Source organism: Ochlerotatus camptorhynchus, unplaced genomic scaffold, assembly GCF_037179485.1.
Source record: "Ochlerotatus camptorhynchus isolate MF236.1 unplaced genomic scaffold, CSIRO-AGI_Acam_v1.1 ptg000037l, whole genome shotgun sequence".
Taxonomy (NCBI): domain Eukaryota; kingdom Metazoa; phylum Arthropoda; class Insecta; order Diptera; family Culicidae; genus Ochlerotatus; species Ochlerotatus camptorhynchus.
In genome coordinates this window covers 566,998-587,183 of record NW_027040528.1, presented here as the reverse complement: position 1 = coordinate 587,183, position 20,186 = coordinate 566,998, and the positions used below count along the sequence as shown (strand labels likewise).

Below are 20,186 nucleotides of genomic sequence, written 5' to 3'. Positions count from 1 at the left end.
GCCCAGTATTTCTCAATTGGGCGGAGCTCTGGCGTGTTGGGAGGGTTCTTGTCCTTGGGAACCACCTGCACGTTGTTGGCGGCGTACCACTCCATGGCCTTTTTACCGTAATGGCAAGATGCCAAATCCGGCCAAAACAGTACGGAACAACCGTGTTTCTTCAGGAAAGGCAGCAGACGTTTATTCAAACACTCTTTCACGTAAATTTCTTGGTTGACAGTCCCGGAAGCTATGAAAATGCTGCTTTTCAAGCCACAGGTACAGATGGCTTGCCAAACCAGATATTTCTTTGCGAACTTTGACAGTTTCATGTGCTTGAAAACATCTGCTACCTTTCCCCTTCCTTTTGCCGTATAAAACTCCTGTCCCGGAAGCTGCTTGTAGTCGGCTTTGACGTAGGTTTCGTCGTCCATTACCACGCAGTCAAACTTCGTCAGCATCGTCGTGTACAGCCTCCGGGATCGCGCTTTGGCCGTCGTATTTTGTTTATCATCGCGATTTGGAGTCACTACCTTCTTGTAAGTCGATAGTCCGGCTCGTTTTTTGGCTCGATGCACGGTTGTAGACGATACACCCAGCTTATTTGCGGCATCTCGGAGAGAGAGGTTAGGGTTTCGCTTGAAACTACCGGCAACTCTCTTTGTTGTCTCAGCGGCTTCCGGTTTTCGATTTCCCCCCGATCCAGACTTCCTGGCTGTCGACAAACGTTCCCCAAACACTTTAATTACATTTGTAACGGTTGATTTGGCAACTTTTAGCGATTTTGCCAACTTTGCGTGCGAGTAGCAAAATTTTGATACGCTGCTCTTCTTGCTTGGACGGCATTTTGACAACTGAAGAGTGAATTCCAAAATCAAAATAGGAGCAACATTCTACACACACACACCTTCAAAATGAGGGGTGTTCAGGTTTTTTAAATGCAAAATTGAAAGAAATACGTCAAGTTGATATTGACCAAATTTTGACCGTATCACCCTTTACAGCAATTAGAGAGTTTGTAATTCCTATACCGACACGCCCGTGAGCTACGGAGACGTCAGAATATCGGATTCGAAATGTTTAATTGCGTTTATCTCATTAACTAACGCCTAAATCGCGATTTGATGGGTTTTCAGGGGTTCTTAATCTTTAATCGTGTATATCTCCTTAATTAAGGCCTTAATCGCGATTTGAGGGGTGCTCAAAGGGTTCAAAATCGAATATTGCGAATAAATTGCGTTTATCTTCTTAATTAAGACCTTAATCGTGGTCTGAATCGCATTTGGAGGTTCGAAATCTTTTATCTTGTTTATCTCTTTAATTAACGCCTAATTCGCGATTTGAGGGGTGCTCAGGGTGCGAAATCTTTAATCGTATAGATCTCCTTAATTACGGCCTAAATTGCGATTTTATCATCATGCCGATGGAGGGTGGAAGTGTCTGCGCGTGAATTTTCGAAATCTTTCATCAGTATTTTTAATATAGAAATAAAGACCCGATAAAGTAATTTTTTATATACAGTGCTGTTCGATAACAGCAGCGCATGCCGATTTTCATACAAAATGGACAAATTTGACATGATGTCTTATGATCGATTGAGCTGAAATCTTAAGCTACAAGTTTATTAAATTTTACGATAACAAAATACCAAATTTTTGGAAGGAGAGTGCAGTTTTGAACGCCGTTGGATACGGTTGTGTTCTCTGTTTTGTGCGTGCGTTCGCGTTCATAGTTTTCGGCTGCATTTGCCGGATTAGCGCTGGCGCTCTGCCTCCCGGACGTTTATACGTGTGTGATTGGTAGTTTTCTCGCTTTCCGGGAAGTTTTAGAATAGAGAAAGAAAACGTGATTCAACATGTTTGCAAGCATCAGAAGAGATGTCGCAATCTGCGTTATTTGATTTTCTCCCGGACCAGAAATTAGTGGCATCGCGAGTGAATTTTTTTAATTTCAGTTTATTTACGCGCTGCAAGGTGCGTGAAAGAGTTCGACACAATCGGTGTTGACTCGGGTGTTGATGTTGGCTCGCATGCAACTTTTTTTTTGTGTTTTCGAAAGAAATTGATCGAAAGTGTACCAAAAGTGCTTCTGAACGTGTTTCGCGGTTGGGAGTGGTGAAATTCGTAAATTCGCGGTTTATGTTCAGTGAAAATTCCGTATCACAAAATTGCTCACCGAGTTCCCTTTTTTTTGCCGTTCGACGACGACGGGCATGCTAGAGAAAAATAAGCATCGGGAATGTGCTCCCGGATGTATTGATTTGGTGAGTACGTCCCAGTTGAAGATTGTTCTTATACATATCTCGATTGCATTTTCGAGGGGACGTCCGTAGAGCTTTGAGATTTAGGCGTTGTTGCTTTTGCGGGCAGACGAGTTGGTCGCCGGTAAGGGCCAGTAAGTGCTGCCAGCAGATGAATCAAGAGGTATTCGAAACAAAATTGGTAAGAAATGTCCATTCAAATCGATTTAATACAGTTGAACAAATTTCAAAACTATATAGGGGAATTTACGTATTCTCGGCAACCTAAGCAAAGACCTTCTTTCTATAGCCTTTTTCTCTAAGGAACGCACACATATGCAGTATTGGTTTGTTTACAATCTTTTGCTGCCAGCTGCTCTAACAATTTCAGTCGAAAGAATTGTCAAAAACTGTTTTGAAACGGTTTTACAAAGCTCCAATCTTCTCTAGTGAGAGCGAGTATTGTCGGCAACCAGTTTTTCTTCGGCAACCGTTCCATTTGAACTGCATGTAAATCTGCTGTTCTATTATCGGCAACTCGAAATCAGCTACAATTTGTAGTGCGTGTGTTTCATTTCAAGAAAACCTTGCTAGATTGCTTTTTCTCAGTGGTAAAAATATAGTCAAATTGAATCTGAAAGCATAAAGAATCGTTTGCATGATTCAGCGAAGTGTTTTCGTAAGAAAATCCAGTGAAAATAGTGTTTCAATTTGGGTTGCCGAAAATAGTCTGGCATGCCGAAGCCGTCATTTCCATTTCCGTGCCAGATTTGGAAATAATATTTTTTTAATCTGGAAGTGTGTTTATGATACCATTATCCATTTGATAAAAGTAGAGTGAACATGCGGGGCTTATTGTAAGTAAAAGTGACCTCGGAGTGGTCGTGAATTACCAGGCATTCTGAAATGGGTCACTGGAGCTGCAATAGAGCTAACACCTTCCAACTCCCGGACTAAATCTGCTTTAATTTAAGGGTAATAAAAAGCAGTTTTCTTCCATAATAACTCTGCCGGAAAGTGGGGGTTAGATTGTATACACACACACATACACACACACACATACACACACACACACACACACAAAATACCAAATTTTTGGAAACATCTGCCGGATAGTGAGACATTAGATAAAATTATTCGAAATTAAAGCAACAATATAGCAATTAATAATTTGCATTTCAGCTGACATTTTTATGCATAGGCATAATCTTTAGATCCATAAGCCAGCATTAGAGTCATTTCCCCTACATAATGGTTAAAAAACTGTTATTATTTCGAACAATTTTACCTAGTATCTCACTTCCCGGCAGGTGCTTCCAAAAATTTGGAATTGTGTAATTGTAAAATTGAACACATTTGTAGTTCTGTGATGAACGTTTCAGTTTAATTGATCTTAAGAGAGCAAATTTACAACATATCAAAGTTGCCAATTGTGTATGAAAATCGGCATGCGCTGCTATTATATCGATCAGCACTGTATATGTATTTTTTAAAGCGATATACTTGAAAGAGCGATTGATTTTTAAGCTTATGAAACATTAGAAAGCCGGCTAATTACAGATCTTTCGGATGAGATCCTTTCCAGTTATTTGTTTAAATTGTATTCAATCTTTACCAAATGACTAGATCGGCTAGCTTGATGGCTGCCACTTTTGCTTATTGAATATCTTGGGGGTTTGAAACGTGTGGTTGCCCAGAAACGCTTGGTAGATTACCTTTTCGTGGTACGTTAATGGCATTAAGATCTACCACCGAAGCCTGGTTCGAACTACTTCAAACTAGGGAAACAGAATTGTTTTGTAATCAAAGGAATACATCTTAGTCATTTTTACGTTGTATGACTTGTTGATAGTGAAAAGACTCGGGTTTTTCCACCGAGGATGATCTTGAAACAAGTAAAAAATTAGGTAGGTAGTTATTTTTCATCTACGTGATTCCTAATTTTTTATTCGCTATTCTCTAGTTTGAAGTGGTTAAGACTAGGATTTTGATGCATGGTCATTATCGGTGTTATTGCTTGATTTTGTTGCTAAGGAATCCGTTTTTGACTGCAGAAGGGGCGCGCCTTTGGAGGGTGTTCCAACACTCCGGAGGGTATAAAGAGCGGGACCTTACAATTATAGTCGGATCCTTGCGATAAAGGCAAGAATCACAACTGTATCAAAACCGATTACTTCTTCATTTCTCGATAGTGATTGAGTAATGCGACATGCACTAAACAAAGGACACTGGGTATACCACAATAGATCAAATAACTGGTCGCAGTGGATTGATGTCCCGATCAGAGGAAAAAAAAAAACCTGTGGTTAACCGTGTTGATCGGAAATCCATATCAACTCCTTCTCAAGAGCAGTTGTTGTAGTCTTCTGTGAGGTCGCCGCCGGAGCCGAAATCTAGTAACAGCAAGCTGAACGTAATTGTTTTGTTATATGAGGAGCTCGGTGGCTTAGGGACGACCGGTTTTGCTTATTGAGTAGAAAATTATGGGTTCAATCTCAAGCTCCTTCACTTAAGCACCACTATATAGACTTTATTTCTCGAATGTTTGATAAAATTAAAGTTTAAGGCTGTATCAAAACTTGTTTTTGTGGGTATTTGAACATTGAGATTTTGCGGATTTCGGTATTTCTGGAACTGTTATGGTAGGGGAGTTGGAGATAAAATAGGCAGGCAGGCTATTAATACATTGTTTCATGACAATCGGAACATTCAGTGATTTTCTAAAATTATCAGCAACTATCTCACCACTACTGTCAACTATATCAACTATGATCTCACCACTACTGTCAGCATGGCGACACTTTCCTAGAGGCGAATAGTAAACTGAAAAAATAATGTATGGAGATTTGTTTTTTTTTCCCAAAAATATTGATTTGGGTAGCGAAAACAGTAAAAAATATTTGGTGAGGTGTTGCGTAAAAAAATGACCCAGCATCTGTACCAAATATTTTTTTCAGAAAAAGTCCTTATTTCGTTAAAATCAACATTTTCCGGTTTTCTGCATACAAAATCAGGGTGTCGACTACCTGAAAAAAAAACTTGGAAAATCAGGACTATCAGGGAACTAATTAATCATGTTACCATGCTTCTGCGTTAATTTCCTTTCAGATATCACTGCTGTTATTATTGGTGACATCTATAGGAAATTACACATACGTTAATTGTCAACAGAGGGCAGTGCGGTAAAATCATGTATGGTGCCTCTATATGTGCAGTTAGATAAACATTCGAAGTCCCTTCTTTCTCACATCTTCGACGACAAAAATACTTGCCATGCTCTGTCCCTGGATGGGAAATCTAGTTGCATAAATAACATGTTTTCAGGGCTAAGAACTATACGATGTAGTCGATATGAAATGGAAATCATATATCTTGTGGCATCAATATGCATGCCATGTTGAGAGATTGAGCTCTCTTGGAACTGGTAGTAAAGCGAGAAAAAAATGTATGTGGAAATACTGTTTTATTCAATTGAAGCTTGTTTAATAATAATATCCGCGAAAAAACTGAACGACAAAGTCCATGACTGATTTCTTTAGGTTGTCGTACACACTGTTTTTGACCGGAACATGCATCGAACATGGAACAATTTCTATATGGGGAATTTTATTACTTCCTACCAGCGAAATAGAGCCATCTCTGTGGAAAATGGCCTGACGGTATGATTCATTCACCGCAATCAACCAAGAGGGAAAAGAAGAAGAAGAAGAAACATCTCCCGGAAATACTAGCGAAAATATTTGACGTTTCCCATAACGGCCCTTCGTTGGCATTACCAGTGCTTGTTACGAGCAGACGGTATTTCGCCATTCTTGGGAAATATTTAAAACAGAGAAGAAAGAAAAAAAACAACTCAGTAAACACTTTTGCGAGGTGAGAATGAAAACCTTTCTGCCCCGAAAAGCAAATGTTTTACAAATAATAAGCCGTTAAGGACATAAAACTGTAAAACAGCCAATTGAATGCCGGTCCTATTTTTTTTTGATCGGATCAGATTTTATGCATTTCTGGAGATGCTAAGAATTGAGAAGCACCAGCAGCAGTGAAAGCTGTAAATCATTCTTTTATTGATCTGGCGGCTCGAAAGCAGTGTGGTCGCGGGACGAAAATAAAACAGAAGTCCAGGGTAATCCACAAATTGCATTAGCCGCAGAGCTGTGAATGGTTCTTTTTTGTTGTGTGTCATTCTTCCGTTTGTATCCATTGGCGAATGTGGAAGAGGCCAGCAAACAGATGGAAGCAGCTAGCTTTTTTTTTCGTGGAGGAAATTAAACGAATGTATCGATTTCGGTTTTTGGAAGTAGCAACAATAGCGTGATATTTATTTGTGAGTGATCGGCTCATCTTGTACGATGGCAAAAATGTATTTTTAATCATTGTGGCGAAAGCAAATGCATGGTTTTGCAATTTAGTAGGTCATTTTGAGAAAACGCGTTCACCAATCACTTCTAAAAAAAAGTACCCGGATATTGAACAATAGGTTGCTCTATAAACACTCTGTTATTCATCGCATAGTATACAAGAGGATCTTCAATAGTTTTGATCGGCAAACTTAAAAGTAATCTCTTGAACTAACCTTCTCTGAGTTTGTATACATATCTTAAAATTCTGTATTTATAATTCCCGAACATTCCTCTGCACTACGATTCCTCTGTTCTACGATTTTGGTCAATTTTAAAGTGAACGTTGTGTTCATTTCAGAAAAATTAGTATTTTTGATAAGCTTTCAAATGAACATAAGTTTAAAAAGCTTAAAAATATATTTTTTTATTGAAGTTTTAACAGTTATTTTTTTCATTTTTTGACGAACATTTGTGATTTTTTATCAGTGTGTTTTTTTTTGAAAAGGCATTCTAGTTTCCTACACGGCCGCTCAATCTCACTGAGAGAGATGGAGTAACTTTTACTCAAATCATCTGAGTGTGACTGAACGGTCGTGTACAACCTTTTCTCAGACGCCATTTTGATTAGAGCAGCCATTTTGAAAAATTAGACAAGAATCAAAATGGCCACATTCCATTACAAACTTGGTTCATTGCCCCTAGCGAACAATTAGTTTAAAATTCATGGAATTCTGGAAGGTAAAATATAAAATTTGTTTATTTTTCCGTTATATGCCTGCTCAGAAACTTTTATGTTTTAAGAAATTGTCACAAAATCAAAGTCAAGTCAAAAACTAGTTCAATTTATTTTGTTTCACTTCAATCGGCACTGACAGTTAGTTCACAGAGAAACTTCACATCGCAGGTCAAAGTCACGACTTCGGTTTAGTGGTGCGAAGACAATATCTAATTTCGATTAGTATGCAACCAGTAGCGATAAGTGGAGTTCCTCATTTATATATGTATTAGAATAAGTAATTGAGCAATGGAATAAGTGCTTTAAAATACATGTTATATACAGCCGTTCCATAGCAAAGCAATATATTGGTTCTCAGAATATCATAAAAATTGTAGTTTTGTTCCTTATCGTATTATTTTGTCATTAGAGTGACCATTTCCATGTTAGGGTGATCAAAAAAATTGTTTTTTCAAAAAATTACTTTCAAAAAATTTATAACTTTTGAACCACTGGACCGATTTAAAAATCAAAATATAAAATGAAAGATAGTTTAAAAAAATGTAGGACAAATATAACAACGAAAATTGTAGACGTTTTCTTGGCTGTTTCGTCTTGTCATTATGACATTATAGTACTTACGGAAACATGACTTGATGATAACATATTTTCGCCACAGCATTTCGGAGATTCCTACACCGTTTACAGAACAGATCGCAGCATCACATGGACATCATAACCCCTGGACAAAGAATTATTAGCCGCAGCACGCATACAATTTTCTGGACCACCAAGTAAAGACAGTACACCGAAATTTATAAATTTTCAGAAAGGGCAAACTATTAACCCTTACCGCATAGAAAAACCTGACCCACCACTCCTAGACCCTATGCGCCCGCCTGTCGTAAGGCTTACGGAACAATCTGCAGCTGGCGACAGACGCTTTTTGAAGGCACGCCTGCGGGACCCTAAAATCATGGATACTGTGTGAACCTATCTGTCTTTCCTGCATAACCAACCGCCTTCTGTATGTGTCCGCGGAATAACGAAAACAAGTTCAACTTTAATGCTAGCAGCCGAAGGATTACCAACGGACACACAACTTTTGCGCAAAATTTTCCTGAACGTCCACGAAGAACTTGGAATCCCACGCATTGACGCCCTGGCAGACCTGGAATCACACCGTGCGTTCTTATCTAGTGAACGCACACAACGACTGCAGCACACACGGGAAGCCGCATATAAATTCTACAGCACCCAAAATTTTCATCGACATTGACGCACACTTCGGAAGAAACCTCATCAAACGACAACACTCTTCGGACACTTTCAGAAGAAAATGGAAATGTAAGTGTAAATAATAATAATAATAATGAAAATATTTTATCAACCGATGTACTTCCAACAATTTCTTCACATAAACAGAATGCGACTGAAATTTTGATTTACTGTCAAAATTTCAATCGCATGAAAAACCCAGCTAAAATGAAGGAAATCTATCAAAATTTATTATGCTCATCCTTCTCGGTCATTCTGGCAACTGAAACAAGCTGGGACGAAAGCGTGAAAAGTGAAGAAATCTTTGGAAATGCCTTTAATGTATTCAGAGACGACATAAATTTTCATGCAACTCAGAAGAAGTCAGGCGGTGGAGTCCTTATAGCTCTTTCGACCAATTTTAACTCAGAACTCATCATTACACCAAAATTTACAGAATTTGAGCATATTTGGGTGAAATCACACATAGCCGGTGAAACGCACGTGTTCGCCTCAATGTATTTTCCACCAGACCATGCTCATAAAAGCACTTAAAGGGTGATACGGTCAAAATTTGGTCAAGGGAAAACGCGTGTAAATCGGTGAAATCTCGATAAACATTTCAAATGGTCCTATCTGCTTTGATCGATTCTCTTAATCGACTTTCTCTTTTCATAACCACTGCTATGCAAACAGATTTCGCGTTAATTCTACCACATAGTTTGATAAAGGAGGTTCTTATCTAGCGTCCAAAACGTCAAATACAACAGGGAAAGGTTTTGCAGCTGAGTTATTGACGAAAGAGAAAGTCGATGAAGAGAATCGATCAAAGCAGATAGGACCAATTGAAATGTTCATCGAGAAATCGTTTATTTAAAAAATCAAATTAAATTTCTTTTTCAAGTTCAATTAGTATAAAATTCAGAAAAAATATTCAGTTAGGCTTCCGCTTTTCCAAATCCGAATTGCCGGGCCTTACGCTTGACCCCTGCCATCAGATTTTGTACAGCCACCTTGTCCACCTTCTTCGCCGCAGAAAGCCAGTTTGCCTTGAACTGCTGCTCGCCCTTAGCAGTTTTTTTGGTCTTCTTTAGGTTCCGCTTGACAATAGCCCAGTATTTCTCAATTGGGCGGAGCTCTTGCGTGTTGGGAGGGTTCTTGTCCTTGGGAACCACCTGCACGTTGTTGGCGGCGTACCACTCCATGGCCTTTTTACCGTAATGGCAAGATGCCAAATCCGGCCAAAACAGTACGGAACAACCGTGTTTCTTCAGGAAAGGCAGCAGACGTTTATTCAAACACTCTTTCACGTAAATTTCTTGGTTGACAGTCCCGGAAGCTATGAAAATGCTGCTTTTCAAGCCACAGGTACAGATGGCTTGCCAAACCAGATATTTCTTTGCGAACTTTGACAGTTTCATGTGCTTGAAAACATCTGCTACCTTTCCCCTTCCTTTTGCCGTATAAAACTCCTGTCCCGGAAGCTGCTTGTAGTCGGCTTTGACGTAGGTTTCGTCGTCCATTACCACGCAGTCAAACTTCGTCAGCATCGTCGTGTACAGCCTCCGGGATCGCGCTTTGGCCGTCGTATTTTGTTTATCATCGTGATTTGGAGTCACTACCTTCTTGTAAGTCGATAGTCCGGCTCGTTTTTTGGCTCGATGCACGGTTGTAGACGATACACCCAGCTTATTTGAGGCATCTCGGAGAGAGAGGTTAGGGTTTCGCTTGAAACTACCGGCAACTCTCTTTGTCGTCTCAGCGGCTTCCGGTTTTCGATTTCCCCCCGATCCAGACTTCCTGGCTGTCGACAAACGCCGCTCTTCTTGCTTGGACGGCATTTTGACAACTGAAGAGTGAAATCCAAAATCAAAATAGGAGCAACATTCTACACACACACACCTTCAAAATGAGGGGTGTTCAGGTTTTTTAAATGCAAAATTGAAAGAAATACGTCAAGTTGATATTGACCAAATTTTGACCGTATCACCCTTTATGAAGCCTTCTTCCAAAGTGCTGAACAAATTCTATCGGAGCTTCCTCCTGAGGTTAAAGTTCACATCTATGGAGACTTTAATCAACGCCATGCTGACTTCATTCTGGACTCTGAAAATGAATGTATCTTACTCCCAGTCGTTGGGGATAATGAAACACTGCAGTTCATTTTTGACAGAACTGCTAATTTAGGGCTGAACCAAATTAACCACATCAAAAACCAACAAAATTGCTATTTGGACTTTTTACTAACGAATATTTATGAAGATTTCTGTGTGACCGAATCATTGAATCCACTGTGGAAAAATGAAGCGTTTCACACAGCAATTGAATATTCTTTATTTGTGCATAAAAACCAAAGACCCAACGACTGCGAATACGAATAAGTCTTTGAATACAAATTAGCAGACTACGAAAAAATAAAATTTAAATTAAACAGTGTCAATTGGCAATTAATTTTAAGGAATGTAGGAAACGTCGAAATTGGTATAGACGTGTTCTACAAAATTTTAACAGAAATAATTTCGGAAGAAATTCCTTTGAAGAAAAAAAGACGCAACAGAAACACACAAAATCCAGTCTGGTATAACAGACAAATAAAAAACTTGAAAAATCGGAAGCAAAAAGCACATAAAATTTATAAAAAACACAATAGTAGTAATAATTTATTAATTTATTTGGATATATGCGATCAACTGAATTTAGCTATCAGTACTGCATTTGAAGAATATAATGCAAAAACAGAACATGAAATAAAGTCCTGTCCAAAGAACTTCTTTAATTACGTAAAAACCAAATTAAAATCTGACAATTTTCCTTCAATAATGCAACTCAACGAAAATGTCGGTGATAGCTCGGAAAAAAACTGCAATCTATTTGCAAAATTTTTTCAAGAAATCTATACGACATTTTCTGAAGAAGATCGTGACCGCGATTATTTTGCATTTTTTCCAGAATTTTCAAGGGACATTGGCCTCAATCAACTTCAAGTGCAGGATATTTTGCAGGCTTTAAAAAATTTAGACGCCTCAAAAGGTCCTGGACCTGACGGAATTCCTCCAGTATTTATTAAATGTCTAGCAATGGAACTCACTGCTCCATTGTTCTGGATTTTTAATATGTCCCTGGAATCTGGAACCTTCCCAAAAACTTGGAAAACCTCATTCCTAGTGCCTATTTTTAAATCTGGCTGAAAATTTGACGTACGTAATTATCGTGGTATAGCCATTATCTCTTGCATTCCTAAACTTTTCGAGGCAATTGTCAACGAAAAATTATTTCTCCAAATAAAAAATAGAATTACTGACATGCAACACGGCTTTTTCAAGGGTCGCTCGACCTCGACAAATTTACTTGAATTTATAGACTATTCATTGAATGCAATGGATAATGGAAACCACGTAGAAGCTCTCTATACAGACTTTAGCAAGGCATTTGACCGCATAGACATACCAATGCTACTTTTTAAATTGCAAAAAATTGGAATTGATTTAGGGTTCCTAAAATGGCTTGAATCATATTTAACTAACCGCCAACAAATAATTAAATTCAACGGAAAGAAATCGAGTCCAATTCAAGTCACTTCAGGCGTCCCCCAAGGCTCTCATTTGGGACCTCTTCTTTTTATTCTATACGTAAACGACATTTCTTTCATTCTCAAAAAACTTAAATTGCTTATTTATGCCGATGACATGACGCTCTTTTTGGAAATAAGAAATGAAGAAGACATCAATATATTCCGGAATGAAATACACATATTCTACATATGGTGCAAAAAAAGTCTACTAGAATTGAATGTAAAAAATGTAACTTAATATCATTTAGCAGAAAAAGAACAACTTCAAATATTTCAATTGCACTAGGAAATCAAAATGTAGAAAAATGTGAAAGAGTTAGGGATTTAGGAATTATCTTAGACTCTAAACTAACTTTCATAGACCATTACAACACAATTATTCACAGGGCAAATAACATGCTAGGCTTTATCAAACGCTTTTGCTCTAACTTTCAGGACCCATACACAATTAAAACACTATATATCGCCTATGTGAGGTCAATACTGGAATATTGCAGCATTGTATGGTCTCCTTTTTCAATCACGCACGAAGAAAGATTAGAATCCGTACAAAAACAATTTCTATTATACGCTCTTCGTAAATTAGGTTGGACATCATTTCCTCTTCCATCATATGAAGCACGCTGCATGCTTATAAACATACAAACATTAAAAGAGCGTCGTGAATATGCAATGGTTTCATTTGTAAACGATATCGTTTCGCAACGCATTGACTCCACAGAACTTTTATCAAAATTAAATTTCCATGCACCTACACGGCAACTCCGAAATCGAAATTTATTTGCCATAAAACATCATCGCACAAATTATGCAAAATATGGGCCATTAAACCGCATGATGGCCTCTTACAATCAAAACTGCGAAACCATTGACTTTACAATGTCTCGGCATAAACTAAAACAATATTTTTACTCCATAAGGCATTATAACTCATAAAAAGTAGGAAAGCTGACACTGCTTAATTTTTATTAAAATTATACTTTTAACCTTTTGTCCAAAGTTGACCAAATAAATAAATAAATTTAAGAAAACAAAACTGTATTCTAATATGTACTAGTCTACGTTGGTTGACGAAATAAATAAATAAAAAAAAATAAATAAAAATATTAACAGTCATAAATCACGTGGCGGTGGAGTGTTGATCGCTATTTCAACTAGTTTCAACGGGTACATTGATCCCACTCCGGTAAATGTATCTCTAGAACAGCTTTGGTTTAAGTTGAAATTGCATCACTGTTCAGTTAGTATTGGTGTAATTTACCTTCCACCTGACCACAAGAATGATTTACTTAGCGTGAATAACCATATCGAGTCTATAGAAGCGATTCATTCACATCTTGGGAATAACGATCAGCTTGGCGATTATAATCAATCGGGACTTGTCTGGAACACACCAAGCAACGATTGCCCTTCCGTAGATGCATTGCAGTCTCACATCTCTGTTAGTCGATGGCTTCAATCCGCATGATCTGTCTCAAGGTAACTATAATACTAATCAGAACATGTGATTCTTGGATTTCGCTTTGGTGAATGAAGCAACGCTCTATCGATGCCAGATTGAAGAAGCTGTAGAACTGCTCTCTATTCTTGATGCCGATCATCCCGCCTTTGAAGTAACTATTAGTCTCTCACAGCCTACTGAATTTGAGAGTTTCCCGGACGAACCTGGACTTTCACCACGCTGATTTTGAAGGATTACTTGAAGCGCTTCGCCACACTGACTGGCACATCCTTGTATCCGCTGAAGATATTGACATTGCTGTAGAGTACTTCACTAGTGTGTTGAAGAGTTACTTGGTTGAGTTTGTTCCACTGCGCAGGCCATCTTCGAAACCACCTTGGGGAAATACACATTTACGACGACTCAAACGTCTAAGATCTAAAGCACTCCGAACCTACTGCCAGTCTCGTTGTCCTTTTGCCAAGCAACATTTCCCACGTGCTAGTAACAATTACAAACACTACTGGAAATGAACTCAGGAAAATCTACGCAGACATCCACGACATTTTTGGAAATGTGTCAACTCTAAACGGAAGCAGAACGGGTTACCCGTTGAGATATTTCTGGGCAATGAAGTCACCACTTACGCTTCGGAAAAGTGCAATTTGTTTGCCACTCACATTAGAAGTGCATTCAATGATTCTACATCGTCTGCACGTCAAATCACAGGAGCTTACAGAGATACACCTAGTGGTGTCTGTTCTCTGAGAAGCCTTGCGATCACGTCGAATCAGGTGGACTCCGCAATAAACAAATTGAAATACTCTGTGTCCAGTACAGATGACATACCGTCATGCATCATATCATTACGGAAGCGTAGTTCTCCCACAAGCTGGAAAACGTCAGTCATGTTCCTCGTGTTTAAAAAAAGGGGATCGACAGAACATCGAGAATTACAGGAGGAATAACTTCGTTGTGTGCTTGTTCCAAGGTTTTAGAAATCATAATAAATGAGGTACTTTTCGACTCCTGCATTTCTACGGATCAGCACGGTTTCTACCCCAAAAGATCAGCATCTACATCTCGTCCAGTTTGTTTCGTTTTCAATACGCAACATTGATGCTGGTGCTCAGATCGACACCGCATACACTGATTTGAAACCAGCTTTCGATTTGACCAAGGAATATAACTGAAACGTCTAGGAATAATTGGTGTCTCTGCGGATCTTGTTAGCTGGTTTGGATCATACCACAGAACAGAAGGGGAAGTGCAAACAAATCGGTGAATCAAAAAGTGCTCGTTTTTCTGCTCAACGAGCGATGTGTTGTGGTAGCGTTCCACGCGGGCTTTCTATGTGCACTCACACTATCATAGCATGCTGCCTATCTTAACTGCAGGGCGAAGATGCCTTCTACCGCTAGGTGCGCTAGTGTTCGCAAATGATAAGTGGAGCCACTTTCTGATTCGAAGTTCCACTCCTGTGATCATACCTTACGTATCGTAGCCTCACCGTTATTTCGGACTTGAATCTTGGGAGCAATTTTCAAACTTATCTGGCGTTCCACAGGTAGCAACCTGGGCCCTTTGTTATTCTCACTCTTCATCAACGAGCTTTCCCTCGTACTACCATCTGGCTGGCCGTGTGTTTACGCTGATGACGTCAAAATATATATGATAATTAAAGGTATCGAGGACTTCTAAGCTCTACAACTGCTGCTGAATAGTTTTGCTGATTGGTGCACCCGGAACACGTTGAGCATCCACAAATGTAACATTATATCGTTTCATCGCAAGCTCAACCCGATTACGTACGATTATTCGATTAAAGGTCAGTCCCTTGAGCGTGTTTTTCAAGTTCGTGATCTTGGCGGCGTCCTGGATTCAGCGCTGACCTTCCGATCGCACTATAACGATATTATCTGCAGAGCCAACCGACAGCTGGGATGCATGTTCAAAATATCCTGCCAATCTACCGATCCTCTCTGCCTTCGGTCTCTGTACTGCGCTCTGGTGCAATTGATTCTGGAATCCAACTCTGTAGTATGGTGCCCGTACCAGTCAACCTGGACTGGTAGGATCGAAGCAATTTAGAGAAAATTTGTGAGATATGCCATAACTTTTTAAGTACTGAACCAATTTTCAGTCTTTTTTCAGCAAATAAAGGTATTTAAAAAGGATAGGGGAAATGGATGTAATGTCGGCCTAAATGACCCTAATTTGGGCCCATACATTTTGCTTCTAACTACCAAAGAGATGATATGATTGGATTGACTGGTTGGTAATGCTGTATTCTACCTATGCGGTATTCAGAAAATGTTATTGTCAAAGAATTCATCAGCTACGAAACTAAAATGTCATATCAAACATTCTCAACTTTGAAGTGCAAATGTTCAATGTGCGCTAAGTGGGTAAATGTTTCGTCTGTTAGAAAACCATATCCGAAACAACGAGATCTTGCAGCGGAGAAAAGAATAAAATTAGATGACAGCTATTCTTTTGCAGTAAACTATATAAACTCAACGTTGCAGCATCAGCTGGATCATATGAAACTACCGCATTTAGAACCCATGATCTATGTTAACTCGGCGTTGCAAAGAATTACTTCAGTTAGTGGTGTTGAGTACTTGGCACTGATGAAGTCTGCAAGTAGTAGACGAAATACGCGTATCTGTCAAAAGATAAGCAATTATAACGGAATTTAAAAGAAATAAACCAACCCACTCAAAGCTCTCCATAAAGGGATTCCGTTAAGAGGTTCGACAAATTTAAAGGATTCAGTTAGTAGCCTGAACTCTTTTTGAAATTGCCATACAAATGGTTCTTTGAAAGGACTATTTTTGAGATTTGTTATAATATAATTCATTATTTTCTTTTGTTTCCTGAAACCATATTTGATGCGGAAACAATAATCAGTTCTCAATCGATCGATCGAACTATTGAAAATGCACATTCTAGCAACGACGATCAAACCATTCAGTAACTCAAGGAAAAAATTGAGGAGACTACTGATCAGTGCTGATACAAATTATTTCTTCTACACTCAACTTTGCTGAAAATGAAGACAACCTTAACAGATAGACCAACTACCTGCATGAATTTGAATTTTGACATGACACCATTCTTTTGATCAAGGCAGCCTCTGAGTATCGAAGTCAACATATATTTTTCTTCATTCATGGCTGGATGTTAATACGTCTTCATCTTACTGGGGATGATTTTGGGGATCAAATGCAAAATGATTATTTTCATTTTACACAAATATAACGCTGAAGAACGTTTCCTTATTATTATCCTTATTATTGCCTTATGCCTTGATGATAATATCAGTTTTAGGCTCTGGGGTCGATAATGTTCAAAATAATAATTTTTCCCAAAATGAATTTGATTAAAATGATTTTGAACATTTTGGGTTGGATAATCAAACACAAGTGCATATCAACAAACGCGTATTCTTTGATGTATAATGAACTCATTTGTTTATTTCGCTGCTACGTATCAACGAGATTATCAAAACAAACTGATGCAAAACTGTAAAATTAGTTTTAGAAATGTTAAATGTTGCGGTTGGGGTTTCATTTTATAGTAAGAACATGTGAAAAAATCAATGAATTCCCTTTGTTCCATTTAAATTGTTTGCTTTTATCTTATTTAAGTTCAAACATATTGTTTAGGCAAAAAATATAAGCTTTCCGAATATATATATAAAAAAACTAGGGTCTCTTTGGTCTCGGCACTGTAAAATCCATAATAAAGAAAAAAATAACTATGATGTAGTATATTACAACTCATTTGACTTTCATTCTAACATTTTTTTGATAAGAAACAAAAATATACAAGGTTTGAGCGAAATCGGAGCCCATTTTTTCGGTGGTACTTAATTTCATGGATTTGCTGTATATATAGGTTAAGTTACTAAGATGGAGTATTTGATACAATTATCTCTAGTACTAGGAATGTTCCATCCATTGAAAATCAGGTGGTTAGAGATTTTTAGGGTATATGAACTGAAGTTCAAAGACATCATGCAAAAAGTTTTTCTCAGATCTGTTGAAGAGGCTTAGACTCGGACTCTGATCGAGGTATTCGATCTGGATTCAATCGGGTCATCGAATACAATTTCGAAGTGACTGAAGCAAACTCGGAGTCCACAAATGATTCTTGGTCCAAAATATTGGTGGATGTAATAAAAGAAATTCAATCTATCCCTGGTTAGGAAAATAAAACGAAAAAATCAAGGTAAAATATAGACAAGTGGGTGATGATCTTCTGACTTCATCCATGCCAGATACATCTGAAAATTAATTTTGATATGATAATTAATGTACTTGCGTGTACTATCATTAATGAGATTGACGGACTAGCTCCCTGGTGCCGCCCATGTGCGACACTGCACAGAACGGCTCTCAGCGAACGCTGCTAATTTATGCATGATGAGTCTGTTCAGTATACACATGTTAAAGATAAACGCTTTCCGTTTGCTGCGACAGCCAGTGCACGGTGATATGAATATAAAAAAAAAACATCTATTAAACTATAAACGAATACTAACCAAACACCAGTATGTCAGAAACTTGGACCGTCCTCCGTACTCGGTGGGCCGCATCATTTTCGGTATGTTGAGATCGTCCGGGATTTTGACGAAATACCTATCGAAGTAGATCGCATAGTAGTACTGGCCGATGGCGATCAAATGCCACACCAGCACAAATGTGCGCGATTTATATAGTTGTACGCTGTTGGACATCCTGGCGGAGGAGGAGGAATGTTTCTGGCCAGAAGATTTTCACTTTCAAATTGTTTCCACTTGGCGATGAGCACACGCAACCTGGGCACTGGAGCACTCCGGACTTTGTTTTCCCTGCAGGGATACTTTCACTTGGCACCAACACACGCGTACACTCAACAGGATGCAAGGACCGTACGCGCACGAACAATCGCTAGCCTTTTGCACTTCTTTGTTGGTCTGACTAGGGATTTTTTTTCACTCTAAATATTCTATTGAATATGGCACAAATATTTCACCCACCGAAAATCACAGCATCGCAATCACACGTTCGGTTAAACTTGCATATCCTTGCAGAAAATCAACCAAGCATATCCACACGGGTTCTTCAACACACGGACTACCGACTACAGACTACAAGTGCATCCAGAGGTACCGTCGTCCAGCACTCCCAGTCGGTGACTAACGGAACGAATGGAGACTATTCGCTCACCCACTTTCGCACGTACTCCAGCTATTCCAAAAAATAACAAGGATTCTACCAAATTCCTGCCCAGCACACATACCATTCATCCACATCCACATGCACGCACACAAACCGACGGAAGAAGACCGTGAGTGCGGTGCGACTGTTTACCGCTATCGACCAACGAACCAACCGACGACGACGAATGGAAACTCGGAGCAGACTGAATGCTGAAGAAGTATGATATCACTGAGCTGAATATTGAATTTCTGTCTGCCGTCGTTCTCGCGGTTCACGAGCAAAAAGCACACGCGCATATTCGCACACATTTTCACATCGATGGATGGGTTGAACATCCCATTGAGAGCTCCCGCATAGGGTGCATAGTGAGAGGAAAACACTTTGGAGAGCTTCCACACATTGGCCTCGGTTGAGTGTGATTGTGTGTGAGAGTGTCAAGCCAACCCGGAAAATGCAGTCAGCAATCGGCAGATGGATGAAAACTGTTTGTGGAGTGAATGAAGCTGATAATGCGTCTCCATAAGTTGATGGTTGGCTTTGTTTAATGTGCAGCAGGAAAACACTTCAAAGATTTGGAATAGATACCGTAATTCGGGGACAAATTAATAGTGATTAACGTAAATATCGAAATAAATTTCTACAATAAACTTAATTAAATACTTATGGTATTTAAATCAGTAGCTATCAGGGCATGATTTCTTATAATATTGGATGTTTTGATAACACTAGTTTACAGCATTTTTGAACTCGGTAAGGTGATGATCATTTCCAATGCAAAATCCTACGCTGAATTCAATGCCGTGGTCAGAAAAAAAATAAAGTAGAGCCATTTTTGAGATATACAAAAATTTTGATTTTTTGAATTTTGGACAAAAGTACGATTACTAAAATGTCAATATCTTTGGAACTAGTGTAACAATTTTAAATCTTTTTTTATGAAAGTGAAGCTAAGTAAATTTGCTATTGTTCACTAGAATATTATGTCTTAATTAAAAATTCAATTTTGAAGTCATTTAAAAATTTACAGCATTTTTTTTTTATTTTTCTTGCGAATTTTCCATAAAAATCTTGTTTTAATCAACATTTTTAATGGGATTTAAAGATTCAAAAAACCAAATCTTAATTTATTCTTAAAGTCCATTAAAAACTGGAGAAAATGAGCCTTTAATGGATGAAATCGGTTGGAAATTGTCGAAGTTATGAGCATTTTTGTAAAACACTTAAAAATGTTGCTGAAATACAACAGCTTTAGAGTTCCTTTTCTATGTGTCGTTGTAAGCATCCAAATCGCATGTAAAGTTTTCATGGGAGATTCTTTTCTCTACATATCAATTTGATTAAGGCATATCAAGATTTAAAACCGAGTTGATACAAAAGAAATTTATTTAGGTTTTATTAAAAATGATTGAGAATCGAATGACTTTGTCTTCG

At 38.4% G+C, this 20,186-nt stretch overlaps 1 protein-coding gene across 2 annotated transcripts in view; it reads right to left on the bottom strand.

Annotated features, from left to right (window-relative positions):
• Positions 1-18,916, bottom strand: part of LOC135711371 (androgen-induced gene 1 protein-like) — a 53,243-nt gene extending 34,327 nt beyond the window's left edge. The window contains exon 1 of one of the 2 annotated variants that reach the window (XM_065234224.1): positions 18,095-18,916. In XM_065234224.1, coding sequence (XP_065090296.1) covers positions 18,095-18,289 — 195 coding nt within the window. In that variant the 5' untranslated portion in view covers positions 18,290-18,916. The remainder of the gene's footprint in view (positions 1-18,094) is intronic. The other variant, XM_065234233.1, reaches the window with a different exon arrangement.
• Positions 18,917-20,186: the final 1,270 nt, after the last annotated feature.